Genomic DNA, 14,794 nt, shown 5'->3' with positions numbered 1-14,794 from the left:
GACCTTGGATAACATAAAGTTAATAAGTTCCTCGGTAAAACAAGGTAGTGTTTATCTTTACAGCAATAATCTAGCAGAGAGATAAAAGCCAGGTTTTAGCAGATAAGATTTTTAGCTAACTTTTTTCCCAAATTAACTTTAATTTAAAAAAAAAGTTAACAGTATTACATAACTTTGAAAAATACTTTTTAAATTTCTATTTAAGAAATAGGTGAGGTAAAAGTGTGATAATGATTTTGGTGTCTCCTGCCGCCATGTATGTCATTTGCCACTTATGCTGGAATTTTGAATGCTATCACTTTAGCAGTATTATGCTACAGAACAAATCATGAAGTCAGAGTTCCCATCGTGGCACAGTGGAAACAAATCCAACTAGGAACAATGAGGTTGTGGGTTCGATCCCTGGCCTCAGTGGGGTTAAGGATTCAACATTGCCATGAGCAGTGGTGTAGGTTGCAGATGTGCTCGGATCTGGCGTGGTTATGACTATGGTGTAGGCTGGCAGCTGTAGCTCCAATTAGACCCCTAGCCTGGGAACTTCCATATACCACAAGTGTGGCCCTAAAACATAAAAAAAAAAAAAAAAAAAAAAAAAAAAAAAAAAAAAAAATCATAAAGCCTATGGGTCCTGATAACTCCACACTATAAAAAACAACCAAATAAAATAAAAGATTGATAAATCAATTGTTCTTTCTTTTTTATTTACTCTTGAAGTCACAGCTTAAACACCATCTTTGCAATGAAGCCTACCATTATTCTTAAGTCTGAAATGGATTATGCCTCTCTCAAAACAGCCATAACATTCTGGCTTATTTACCTCTAATGGCATTTATCACACTTTTCTTTTTTTTTTTTTTTTTTTTTTGTCTTTTTGTTGTTGTTGTTGTTGTTGCTATTTCTTGGGCCGCTCCCACGGCATATGGAGGTTCCCAGGCTAGGGGCCTAGTCGGAGCTGTAGCCACTGGTCTACGCCAGAGCCACAGCAACGCGGGATCCGAGCCGCATCTGCAACCTACACCACAGCTCACGGCACGCCGGATCGTTAACCTACTGAGCAAGGGCAGGGACCGAACCCCCGGATCGTTAACCTACTGAGCAAGGGCAGGGACCGAACCGCAACCTCATGGTTCCTAGTCGGATTCGTTAACCACTGCGCCACGACGGGAACTCCCTATCACACTTTTCTTATATTAAATTTGTTTATCTTACCCTGTCATATCTAAGTCTAGCATAGGCTTCTTTATGGCTGGAAATTGTGCTAAATAAATTATTTTTAAAGTAATTATTTTGATTTTGACATTACATAAATTTGCTGCAAAGTTTGCATACTTAAAATGAAGGAAATAATCCTTTTGTGTGCATATCTGATGGGAAATTTTTTAGGGAGATGACCGTATGAAGCTGCCCAGTCCAAACGACAGCAAGTTCTTTCAGAACCTCTTGGATGAAGAGGATTTAGAAGATATGATGGATGCTGAGGAATACCTGGTCCCTCAGGCTTTCAACATCCCACCTCCCATCTATACTTCCAGAGCAAGGATTGACTCAAACAGGGTAAGAATTAATTATACACCAACTCTCATACAATTTCTGAGAAACAAAATCATGGAACTACATTGTAAGCACTGAAATTACCAAATAATTATATAGCTCAAATCAGTGTGATTTCTAAATTTAAAACATTATGCCAACAAAAGATATGCCAAGCTTGCCATATATAGTTAATTTGGAAGGCAAGCATGGGCAATGCAACATGCGCTCCAAAAATTTTCAAGATTTCAAAAGGAAAAACTTTTCTTTGTCTTAGGTTACTTAAATTTTGAAAATATACAACCTATTTAAAGTAATAAATCTGTACATGTTTATAAACAAATGAAAATTCTTCCCAAGATAGGCTCTCTACTTTTTATCTTAATGAGATGATGTGACTTATGTATGAATCAAGAGATAATACAAGTACAACTTTTTTTAACCCTCTTTTAGGAGACCTTAAATATTTTCTGTCAAGGTGAAGTAGAAACAGAACACTCTACAATCCTTTGGACTAAATCAGTGATATTGGGAGGTCCCCTAAATCATTTTTAAGATGTAGACTGAAGTTTCAAAAGAAGCTTCTGAAAAGAATTTCTATTTCATTTTAAATATTAAGCCCATGCTATATAAATACCATTTTTTCTCTGAAAACTGTCAATGCATGTATTCAATCATTTATTTTTGAAAATTCATCATTTATTCAACATTTTTTTGAGTATCTCCGCATATGGGGCATTATTAGACACGAGGTTCAAAATTTTTGATGTAACTACTATTTTCGAAAGTACCAAGTTTAACGAAAGAATCACACAGCTATAGGGACAGACTGTAGCATGATATCAAGTGTTCACTGCCCATTATGGAGCATAGTGATCAATTTCTTCAACTGAAAAGACATGAACATGATGATCAATTTTTTCTAGAAAGCAATTTTTTTTTCTCTTGATTTCTTTCTCCATCTAAGAACATTATGATAATTAGTGGAACAAACAGCATCCTATTTGTCTTGACCATAGGCATAAGAAAACTTTCAACTTGCTACTCTTCTCTACAACGATGCTAAACCTAGTGTTTACTATGTGTCAATACATATACATGTCTCTTAATCCTTACAATCTTGAGAGGCTTCAATATCATTTCCATTTTATAAATGAAGAAACTTGTCATAAGGTTAAATGATTTGACTGGTGTCACACAGCCAGTGGAAGAGCAGGATTCTGATGTGAAAAATATGTCTATACTACACATACTATTGCTTCAAAGTTATTGGAACATGTTATTTTCAATATTGTTGTTTTTCTTGACATCAACCTCAACCTCTGACCTACATGTTCTTTGGGAAATTCCTTAGGTGATTTTCTTATAAAATGCATCCCCCAACCTGTGCAATACCTTTTGCCCATCCATCCTCATTTAGAAAGTTTGGTATAGAGAAAGGCAAAGATGGAGACTCAATTAATATTTCCTTTACATAAAAAATTATACATCTTTTAGCTCAGTAGGGAGGAAGAAATAACTAAAAAGTTCAAAACTTAAATCACCAGATAGATATTGCACATCGGTGTTATGTTTATGGGAAGGAGCTAAATCTATCAGGTTTGTAAAGAAGGTATTTTTTTCCTCCATACATTTAGCAAAATGGCCAAATCATAACTTTGACATAATTTTATTTGAAAGATTCATTACTCTTATTAACACAGGGAAATTTCAAGAAAACAGTTTTACATCCTTAGTATGAAATGTTATAAAGGCCAAGAGCTTGAATCATTTTCTTTTATAAGGATTCTCAAATTCCAACTTTTCTATTCACATTAATTTATGCTCAATGCAAGGAGTTCACAATAAAGGTTTGAATTAACTAAATGGAATTAGTGAAACAAAGTAGAAATTACATAAGGAATTATTTGGCCTTTAGTAATCATTTCTTATTCCACATTATTATTTAAACAATGTTATCTATAAATTTCTTTCACTTTTGCAGGTCTTTGTTAAAGAAATTGTGCTTAAATATCATTTTATTTTCAGGCATTAAAAAGCCTTGTTAGTCATCTCTATTTTTCCATTTTTTTTTCAGCCTGGCTTTATGTAACTTTTATGGTGATTTCTGATATATAAATGCTATTTTAAACCCTTTTTTTCCTCTAAAGCTAAGTTATATTATTTTATAGGTAGAAAATAAATTAATTTTAGGCTCTGTGGCCAACTTATGTGGTAAGGGAACATTTTAAAATGAATTTTAATCAAATGTTTTTTGAGCATATTTGTTGGACTTTGGAAGCCAAAAATAATTCAGATTTTCTATATGGACTCCCTTGCTCACTAGCTGAGAAGCTTTAGGTCATGTGCTGAATAATTTTACAACTTTGCTTCTTCGTTTGTAAAATAAACACAAATGTACTGATTGTTTGGCAGTTAACTTAAAAAAAATGGCAGCGTACCTGAAGAGCTAGGTAAATCAGTACTTATTACCTTCTTTTAGAATCACCCAAATTCCATTTTTACTTGTTTCCTTGTCAATATCATACATAAACAATTGTATTCCTTCATAAGGTTTTCTACATATTGTCTATAAAGAAACCCGTTGAGGGAGTTCCTGTTGTGGCTCAGCAGTAACAAACCCGACTAGTATCAATGAGGATGTCGGTTCCATACTTGGCCTTGCTCTGTGGATTAAGGGTCCAGCATAGCCATGAGCTGTGGTGGAGGTCACAGATGTGGCTCAGATCTGGCATTGCTGTGGCTGTGGCTGTGATGTAGGCTGGCAATTACAGCTCTAATTTGATTCTTAGCTTGGAAGCTTCCATATTCCGTAGGTGTGGCCCTAAAACAAACAAACAAACAAACAAAAAAACACCTGTTGATGTAATCACTGCTTGATAAGCAAATTATGTCCACAGATGTGTTCTTATACCAAATAAGTAATGGAAGTTATATTTTATTATGCTTTCATTATTTCAAATTCTGTATATATTTTGATAAATTATAGCCTTAAAGCAATGGGTCAAATTCAGTGCTGATATTTAACCAGTGACTTGATAGATACAAAAGCAATAATGCTAGAAAACATTCAACTAATTTATATCTGTTGTTGTTATTGTTAGCTATCCTTTTAATATTATCTCAAAAATTTTTATCAAAAAATATACTAAGAGCACTTTCTGTAACATGATATAAATAGAACATGAGAAGCCTCAGCAAGCTTCAGTTCTCTATATCTGTAAAATGGGGACAAAAAAATTCCTCACAGGATATTCTGAAGATTAACTTTTGAATATACCTACACACTTGTCCATTGGAGGAAGTGCAGTTGGTGCTCAATCATGTTGAAATAAATGAAGACCAACTAAATAAGAAAAGCAAGGGCTGTTTATTCAGAGCTTGCTACATAGCAAAGGAGTCCGCCACCATCACTTCTTTCGGCAGACACTCAAAGGCAGATGCTGGAAGGGGAAACCTTTACAGTGGAGGAAAGGAAAGGCTTCAGGTATACTCTGACTGGAGGTTCTTGGCAAGAGAAATCAGTAAGAGGGCTAACAAGAAGCAGGACATCCTTTGGGTTGGGGTACATATTTGGTTTTCTTTGTTTAGTTCTAAGGAGAAAGTGGGGACAAAAATTAGGGAAGCTGCTTGTTATTAATCAAGCCCCGGTCATTTGAGGCCAATTATTAACAGAAGTCACTGTTTAGCTTCCTGGATTGCTGTTAAAGGTAACAATCAGGCTTCCTCCAAGTCAGATTTATAGTGGATTGCCTCCCTACGCTGTTTATCATAGCTGTGTTTTCCTGGCCAGATTGATCTAAGTGTGGATTCGACTGATATTTATTTTCATATATGATCCAGCTGTTTTCTGTTTGTATATTCAGTCTATCAGTAAGTTTTAGATTCCATTGCTGCATTTCTTTTCTGATATATTTATTTAAATGCATACTGCCTTCTATTTTCAATTAAAAATTTGATACAGTTTTGGAATTTTTTTCACAGATTTTTTTTTCTCTTAATAGGGATGAGCTTTTTTTTTTTTCTCTTTTCAGTTGCCTAGATTTATGTTTATTTAGTATAATGAATTATATATTAAATGCAATGGCAATGAGTAAAAATAGCTAACAAATTGATGTAGCTAAAGATATTTTAGCTTTAATGATAGAAAATTGAATTCAGTGTAAAAGCTTCAATGCGTTTTTGTAGAGGAGAACATGGTTTCATTTGCTACAGGATCATTCAGTCATTTGTGGTGAGAAGTTTTAAAGATAAGCATTCCTTCCACCTCTTTCAAAACACATCATTTAACTCTCAAATATCCAGGCCAGGGGAAGACAGGAATTGTAGCTGTTACATGTTGGTGCAAAAGGAGATCTATCATTACATTTTAAATTTCTTTCCACTTCTTTGCAATTTGCTAAGAAATAACTACCTTAACAGATTTGCATTTGTTTTTTTTTTCCTCTTCTTTTGCCCTTTCTCTCCTGAGATCAGTATATAAATTAATTGAAAAACTGGACAAAATGTAGGCAGGAGAAGTGAAGGGTGGAGAAAATAAAGGAGTCTGATATTTCAAAAATTTAATCAAATTTGCTTTTAAATAGTGGGTATAGTTGAATGTTTGACTTCTCAGAAAATATAATTCTTTACACTTTATTTTGTACCACTGTCACTTTGCCCACAGAGATGATTTCATAACTTTGGTGAAGATATTTTAGTAAAGTTTCCAGATGCATTGTCATGATCTTTGATATTTTTACTAATCCATCACTTTAAAAAAAAGAAATTTAAGAAAACTTTGGCCTCCATTGTAGGATTTAGGACATTGTGTTATGTTTCTTCCTAATGATGCATAAACTAGTAGAAATTCAAGCACAATGATAATGCAAAAACAGTGACATCATTCTATATAACATTTGAAACTATAAGAGTTTCAATTGAGATTCTTTACAATTTAGTAAATCTAAACCTTGACCTCTTATTTTATGAAACAATAAAAATAGTAATAGTAGTACAAGCTGAAATTTGAGTCCTTACTATAACCCAAGTTCTATACTAAGTGTTTTAAAATAACTATTTCAATTTATTTCATAAAACGCTATGAGTGGGTAGTAATATACATTCCATTTTAAGGAAATTAAGATGCAGAGAGATTAGATGCTTCACAGATGATAAGAGGAAGAGCTATTAATTAAGTCCAGCTTTCAACAGTCTGTCATGGGAGCCATATTCCTAAAATCACAGAGTGGCTGGAAGAAGGAGGTTCCTCAAGTTGCTATTAAACTTCTTGAAACTTAAGGAAGTAACACTTTTTATTTCCTTAATGATAACTGGATTTAAAAAAAAAAGTAGTTTGGATGTCAGGATTCTCACATTCTATTCTAGAACTAACTCTATGACATTTCAGGCTTGGTCATGTCCTGTAATCAGATTAAGTTTCTTTACTTCAATAATGAGATTATTTCTCCTTCGAATTTTTAAAACCATCTTTTCATAGGAGGACTTTTCAAAATAATCATTTATTTTATGCATTGATATTATATTTCTTCAGTGAATATTTACTTGAAAAATGTCCCAGCACATTTTGGGTTGCCTTTATACACAACCTTTTTCCTTATGTGATTGATTATAGAAGAGAAAAACCTAAGGACACAAGTTAAGGAAGCATCTCATAGCTAAATGATGTAGTGGGAGAATTTTGTGATGATATAACAAGGTTACTCTGGTTGCAATTTACCAAGGATCAATATCAATTCTAACAACAGCTGGTACTTGATGATAAATGATTGTAATCTCAGGATATTGGTTTTACATTTCTTCCAAAATATGTCAAGGATTCCTGCACAGTATCCTTGATATGATACTTGTGTTTTTTTATTTTGTTTTGTTTTGTTTTAATTTATCTATCAAGCCAGGAGAAGGAACTCTTCTTAATAAGACATAAGGGTATTTTTTGTCCCAAAGTGTTACCTAAGTAGTAAACTTTTAACTCATTAGTTTATTATGAGGAAAGAGTAAGTGGATTAATGTATTGAATGATTATCTCCAGCTAGGCACTGTGTTGGGCAAATGAGGGTACAGAGCTGAAAGACAAAGCTTCTTCCCTCAAAGAGTTCATATTCTAGTGGAGGAAACAGCATTTTGAGAGCAATAGGCCAGGTATTGCAGAAAAAAGACCGAATCAACTTAAGAACCTATAGAAAGTCATTTGTGACTGTGTCATTATCAGAAGAGGGATCTTGATTGGAACAGAAGTAGAATTTTGATAAGGTGCGACTGAAATATGTCAGAAGGAAAGCAATAATTAAAGCCAAAAAAAAAAAAAAACCTAACATGAATAAAGACAAGGAGATGTAAATATCCTCATTTTTATAGTATGTCTATGTTATGCATGCCTGAGAACTCTTTTATGTTGTCAGAGGAGACATGGTGGGCCTTCTCCCAATTTTCCTATTTTTCTTGTCAGTGTTATACAGGCTTGAAACATGGATTTGAAACCTCTCACTTTTCACTAAAATCATCCAATTAAAAACGAAATCCTTTTTGATCTTCCTGAAAAACAGCTCTCAAATTCCTAGCTCCTGTTTCTCCTGCCATGACTCTGATTCAGGTATTGCTTCACAGATATTACTATAGAATTGTTCTAGCCGACTTTTTTTTTTTTTATTCCTGCAGATGGGCTCAATTTCTACATATAGGGTTTACCAAATGAAAGACAATATTAGTGGATATTTTGAGCACCTGATCATTTATTAGCTAATAATGAACTAATTCTTTTCACTTTATTTTGCCCTCATCTATTGAGAGTTCACCTTTTATTTTCATCAGCGAGATAAACTTGAATGATATATGTTATATTAGATGTCTCTTTATATGATATATAGTCCTATTGTCACTAACAGTTGAAGGATTTTTGAACATTTATCCTAGGAAATGCCTTGGCCATTCCAGTTGACCAGTCACTGTAATTTATTTTCCACTACTCTCTGGCTCACAAACATAAAATTGCCCAGAGCTGCAAGCATTATCCCCACATTGATCTCTTTCAAAATATAGATCATATTGGTGCTTTCTGTTTTAGTTTGGAGGTGTGGGTGGGTAGTTGATTTATTTTAACAAAGAACTATTTCTCCTTAGCATTATAGATTTATTTGCTTTTTTTCCCTAAATAAGAACATAACATCAAATTACATTTGTTTAGTCTTCTAAGTTCTTGAAAATTATGGGCATATCAAAACTAGTTCTAATCTCTCTGATTTTCCACTAATTTAAGAGTATCCCTCATTCTCTTGAATGATTAATTTATCCACAAAATATCAATATCTTTTTATGCAATGTCATCTCTACCAGAGACTGTCTTATAAAAACCGGCTATATTATTTTAGTTATACTACTCTTTGTAAGTTTTACTTTTCTTTAGTGAAGAACTTTTTTTTCCCATCGTTATTGTTCTTTTATTTCTCCCTGACTCCCTAAGTATTTGCATAGAGTTTAGATCATGAAATCATGTTAAACATAATGATAACCCTTTTATAGTACGGCTCTGGCTTCTCCATTTAACCGTATATTTAAGAATTACACACACAAATTATTCTTCAATTTCTTAAGTAAAAAAGAGATCATTTTTAGACTTCTTTCTCAAGTTTTGTCTTCAGGTATTATAAAAATCACTTCTAACAGATTTGGACTTGGGATAGCAACTCCTTTTTATAGTAAGTTTTCCTCTAGAGCTACTTATTCTTTAGGAAATCTCTTCTTTTTTTGGCAAATGAAAGATTGAAAACTAAATACTAATGCCTGTAATGCATGCTTGCAGTTATAATACAGATGGTCTATGTACTAGAGCATGGTAAATCAGAGTGACCCCCTCGACCCTGGCTGAAGCGGCCACAAGGCATTTAGAACTGCCCAGCCTCCAAGTTGAGGAAGGAAGAGAGGTTGACAATAAATATAAAAATAAAATATTATTTAAAATCCAATATGTTATTTCCTATACATAAAATCATAAAATTCCATGCTTTCATTTACACACAACTGACTCTTTTTGCCATACCAACAACATTATCTTCCTTTAATTTTCTACTTCCTTTTTCTTCTTTTCCCTTGGTGTTTCAACTTCCAGTCATTTGTTTCAACTAGATTTTCCCTGAATAGAGATATAACCAGTGTGTTTTGCCCTTGGCCCAAGTATACAGGTCTACTGTTAGTAAGTTGCACCACTAAGCTGCCCCCTTGTGACACGTTAGTAGTTAAAGCTGGGATCTTAAGATCTTGAGTACAAACTCATTTTACAGATGTGCAAACTGATACTAGAAAGATAAAATCTAGAGCTCAGTGTCCTTTGCTTTTAAGGGAGAGGTGGGAAACCATGTTCCAGTCTTTCATGTCTAAGTCTCATAGTCACTTCCTCTGTTGGTTCTGTCTGCTTTTTTATTGGTCAAAACCATGGACATCTTGATTTTGACCTGAAGTCTCACGGAAGATTTAGCATCAGTTGGTTTAAAAGGCTCCTGCTGGGAGTGCAGTGAGAGGTCAGAGACCTTGCTGCTGTTTTGCCTCCTCTGCATATTCTTCTGTGAGAAGCCCTGTAATCAAGAATTAACAGTTTAGGAGGATCAAATGGAACTGATAAGCTAAAATCTAAATAAAAACGGGGGAGAGCAACAGCGGTATTGGGACTCAGTAATTACAAGCTTGAAGATAAAAGATCCTTACAAATTTCACAAATGTTTCAAAATTTTCAAATACAAACTTAAATGTAGCTACCACTTATTGATCACAAATCTGTGTGTTAGCTTCTGCTCTGAGCTTTGACATTTATTATCCTTAATCTTCACAACAAGGTGAAGTGGAATTTATTGTTTGCATTTTACAAATGCAGCAACAAACAGAGAGAGACAAAGGCTTTTTGATGAGGCTTCCAGCTTGTATGGTAAAAGTGAGATTTGAACACAGACATTTCTGGTCTACAATCTACACGTTTAACTCCTATCCTTCATTTGGTAAAAGAACATGAAAAATCAATATATCATCTCCAAAAAATATTAAACAAAATATAAGTAAAATCCTAATAATTACTCAAGCTATTTAAAAAATGCTAAGAATGTCTTATTTCTTTAATTTTTTTTTTGCCTGTACCCATGACGCATAGAAGTTTCTGGGCCAGAAATCCAACCCAAGCCATAGTTGCCACTTGCACCACAGCTATGGCATCCTTGGATCCTTAACCCACTGCACCTCAAGGAAACTTCCAATATGTTTTTTTAAATATTTGGGACAATCTTTAAGAACTCTTTTTTACTCTAACCTACAAAGTATTTCAAAAAGTACCCTCACCCCATCTTAAACCTTGGAGGATTCAAAGTTCACTACAATTAATACATTATAAAAACAGAGTCATTTTTATTTTTGAAATACTCACAAAAATAAGTGATAGCTAAATAATACTTTAACGTTTACAAAGAACTTTGACAAAGGTGGCATTTTATTTTCACACCAGAGTTCCAAAGACCTAGTAATTGAAATCCCCGACTTGGTAACTTGGTTGAGAACTTGGTAACTCAAGAACCAAGCCAGTATCTGGACTTCTGATTCCAAATTGAGTAACTTATCTGTTAGATTATGATTCCTCTGAAAGAATTTCTTGTCAATATCATTGTTGCTTCTTTTTTTTTTTTTTTGCTTTTTAGGGCTGCACCTATGGTGTATGGAAGTTCTTAGGCCAGGGGTTGAATAAGAGCTACAGCTGCAGGCCACAGCCACAGCAACGAGGAATATGAGCCTCCTCTGTGACCTACACCACAGCTCACAGATCCTTGACCCACAGAGCCAGGCCAGTGATCAAATCTGCATCTTCATGGATCCTAGTCGAGTTTGTTAACTGCTGAGCCACAAAGGGAACTCCCAATAGCATTGTTTCTTCTTTACAGTTCTGGGGTTGTATAAAGCCAAAAAGATCCCTGCAATGTGGAGACAAAAGGGACTATAGAAACGTGGCTTATTTAAGGAGACTCTGATGTTAAAGAATATTTCAGTGATTGTGACAAAATTATTTTGCACTTGAGCAATTGTCAGCTAGCATAAGAAGCCTTTTTAAACAATCAGAAGAGGCTTCTTCCCTTTGTTCAAAAGTGCTAAAAAAGATAATCATAGCTAGGAAAGGAAACAAAGAGAAGGGAGGGGCAATTTAAAGACTTAGAATTGGAATGTTAATGAATGTTTTATTTAAATCATTTAGATGGTTATTTTTTAGTATTATTGCCACAAGATTCCCAGCTCTGTGGCACATTATGGGAAACATCTCATCAAGAAGCCTATTTACTGTAGGAGACCTGGAGAGCACAACTGTGAGTTTCTTTACCCTTTACACAATAGAATTGCGAGATTATCATCAACTTTCTATTCAGACTTTGTGAAGGTTATTTAATTTACGTATGTATGTATTTATTTATTTATTTTGACAAATCCATCTTTGTCTGCCAAAGCTCTCTGTAAGGGCCAGCTTGCCGTGATGATTACTTCTGCAAAGGCTTGAGAGAGAGAGAGATGTTCCATTTCATTCTCAATAAGGATTGATGGCATTTTGAGAGGTTCAGAATATCCTTTGATTGCTCCCTGAAATGGATTGGAGAAGGCGGTCGTGGGTAGTGGGGGGTGGACTTGCTCATCACATTTCCTTTGTGCACTTTCTGCAGTTGAACACACCCTCATCACAAGCATCTTGTGTCTCAGGCCCTTTTCTTGTTCACCTGCCCAAATGCAAAGTTCCCTTTTTCAGTTTGGAATTCTGATATACCAGAGTTTTCTAAAGAGAGGCTAATGTGGGCACTGTGGTTTTCTTTCAGACACTATAAATGAATGACTCTGGACCAGCCTCTCTTTATACTTGAGCAAAAGCTGAATTGAGAGAGGAGTAGACCACCATGAGAAAAATTCCAAATACTGTCAACAAATCTCTTGCTATTTCCTACATTGTGATGAAAGAAGTACGCAAATCATAGAGAGAGAGAAAAAATTGGAAGTTTAATTCACAACCAATTTGGTTTGCTTTTTCCAAGAATTATAGACATTGTTTAGTTATATCCATACTTCATTGTTTTCCCTCTCTGGAAAGAAGTAATAATGTTTAAAATTCTTCACACACCAAAGATATTGAGATGTACTTAATTCAGATTCATTTGGAGTTTGGTATAATCTCTTCTTAGTTAAAGCCAAGTTCTGTAGTTCTGTGTTACAGAGACCAGGCTATTGGATACTCCTGAGTTTAAATGACTAACTCATTCTTTTCCTCCTAATAATCACGTATATTTATAGGACTATGAGATGATTCAAAGAATAAATAATAATAAATGACACCTATTATCACTTATTTTGTGCCGGGTACCATTTTAACTATCTAATGTTTATTAATTTATTTATTCTCATGAAAACCCTAAGAGGCATTTACCATTATCATTGCCTGTTTTGTATGCAGGAAGGCTGAGCCATGGCTATTAAGTGACAGAACAGGCAAGTTGGCCCTGGTATTACTAGAGACTGTGCCCTGTGCCACAGTGATGCACTGTTTCTCACTCTGCTGCTGACCTTTTCTTTCTTTCTTTCTTTTTTCTTGCTTGCTTGTTCGCTCGCTTGCTATTTTATCATTGCTGTAAGGTCAGTACTTAGTTATTTAAAAATGAGATGAATACATCAGTAAATAATGTTAACTTTTTAATTTTTATCATATAATTCCTCATAAATGTTCATTTTGATCTTTAAGGGACTATGTAAATAGTTTTACTAGTAGTAGCTACTTATTCACTAATTCAGACCCAAATTTTTCACTTACCTGAGTCAAATAGCTGGTTATCTTAGGTATGTAGCAGAGAGCATCTATTCATTCAATCATTTATTTACTGATCAAACATTTATTGAGGTGTCTACTATGTATCTAATCCTGTGGTTGCCCATTAGGGGCACCTCCAGTCCTACCCTCAGGAAATTTGCAGGTGAGTAGCTAGCCAATAAAGTGCAATGAGAAAAGTGTTTGCAGTAGGGACAAACAGAATGCATCAAAGGTCATATGAACAATTTTTTTTTTAAGGGAAGTGACAAGGCCAGACTTGCTTCTAGTGAGAAAATTCTGACTGACAGCTTTTTAAAATACGAACTAAAACAGAGACCGATCGTCTCCTGAGTCAAAAAAGGCAGCATGCAAAGTTTGATGTAAATGATGATTTGGGGAGAGAGTCACTGGGATCTGGATCCTTTGGATATTGCAGAGTGAGATAGGAAAGTCGAGTTTAGACCAAGTTTTCTTTTCTTCCTTTTTTTTTTTTTTTTTTTTTTAGTCTTTTGTCTTTTTAGGGCTGCACCCACAGCATATGGAGATTCCCAGGCTATGGGTTGAATTGGAGTTACACCTGCCAGCCTACACCACAGCCATAGCAACAGGGAGATCTGAGCCGCATTTGTGACCTACACCACAGCTCATGGCAATGCTGGATCCTTAACCCACTCAGCGAAGCCAAGGATGGAACCCGAATCCTCATGGATACTAGTCAGGTTCGTTAACCGCTGAGCCATGATGGGAACTCCCAGACCAAGTTTTCTAATTGGGGTATTGAAAAGATGTTAACGTTATTAGTAGTATATGAGAATAGAGAATGTAGAATAGAGGAATAAGGGAGTAGATATAATATTTTGGAATGAAGATATAGGCATTAGATACTCAGGAATATGTTTCTGGGGCTCAAGTGGCATTAAGTCCTGATTCATGACATATTGGTATAGTTCTTGAAAGTAGTTTTAGAAAATGTGTGAGCGTGCAAGAGCAGAATAACAATCGACTAAAGAGTAAAAGTAGGAAGTAGTAATTTTTGAAAAGAAGTCCCTTCATGCGAAGGCAAGAGAGCAGATAAAATGTGAGCTTAAAGAGAAAGATGGGTCAGAGGAGGTTTTCTGGAGTAATAGGCATCTGAACATTCTTAGAGTAAGCTAGGGAAATCATAGAGACAGAAAATAAAAGGAAACGAGTTCCGACTGTGGCTCAGTGGTAACAAATCCAAGATTCATGAAGACATGAGTTCGATCCCTGGCCTCGCTCAGTGGGTTAAGGAACCGGCCTTGCCCTAAGCTGTGGTATCCAGATCTTGCATTGCCATGGCTGTGGCATAGGGCGGCAGCTGTAGCTCAGATTCAACCCCTAGCCTGGAAACTTCCATAGCATACGAGGAAACGGGAGAATAGGTGAAGAAAAGTCCAGGAATAGTTAGCAGAGTATAAGTTCAATACTTCTGAATGA

At 35.0% G+C, this 14,794-nt stretch overlaps 1 protein-coding gene across 1 annotated transcript in view; it reads left to right on the top strand.

Moving 5' to 3' along the window:
* Nucleotides 1–14,794, top strand: part of ERBB4 (erb-b2 receptor tyrosine kinase 4) — a 1,130,412-nt gene that overhangs the window by 1,084,214 nt on the left and 31,404 nt on the right. The window contains 1 exon segment of the mRNA XM_021075968.1: nt 1,384–1,554. Within this exon segment, the coding sequence (XP_020931627.1) occupies nt 1,384–1,554 (171 nt within the window).

This window comes from Sus scrofa, chromosome 15 (genome assembly GCF_000003025.6).
Source record: "Sus scrofa isolate TJ Tabasco breed Duroc chromosome 15, Sscrofa11.1, whole genome shotgun sequence".
NCBI classification, from domain to species: Eukaryota; Metazoa; Chordata; class Mammalia; order Artiodactyla; family Suidae; genus Sus; species Sus scrofa.
This window is presented reverse-complemented; position numbering and strand designations above follow the sequence as displayed.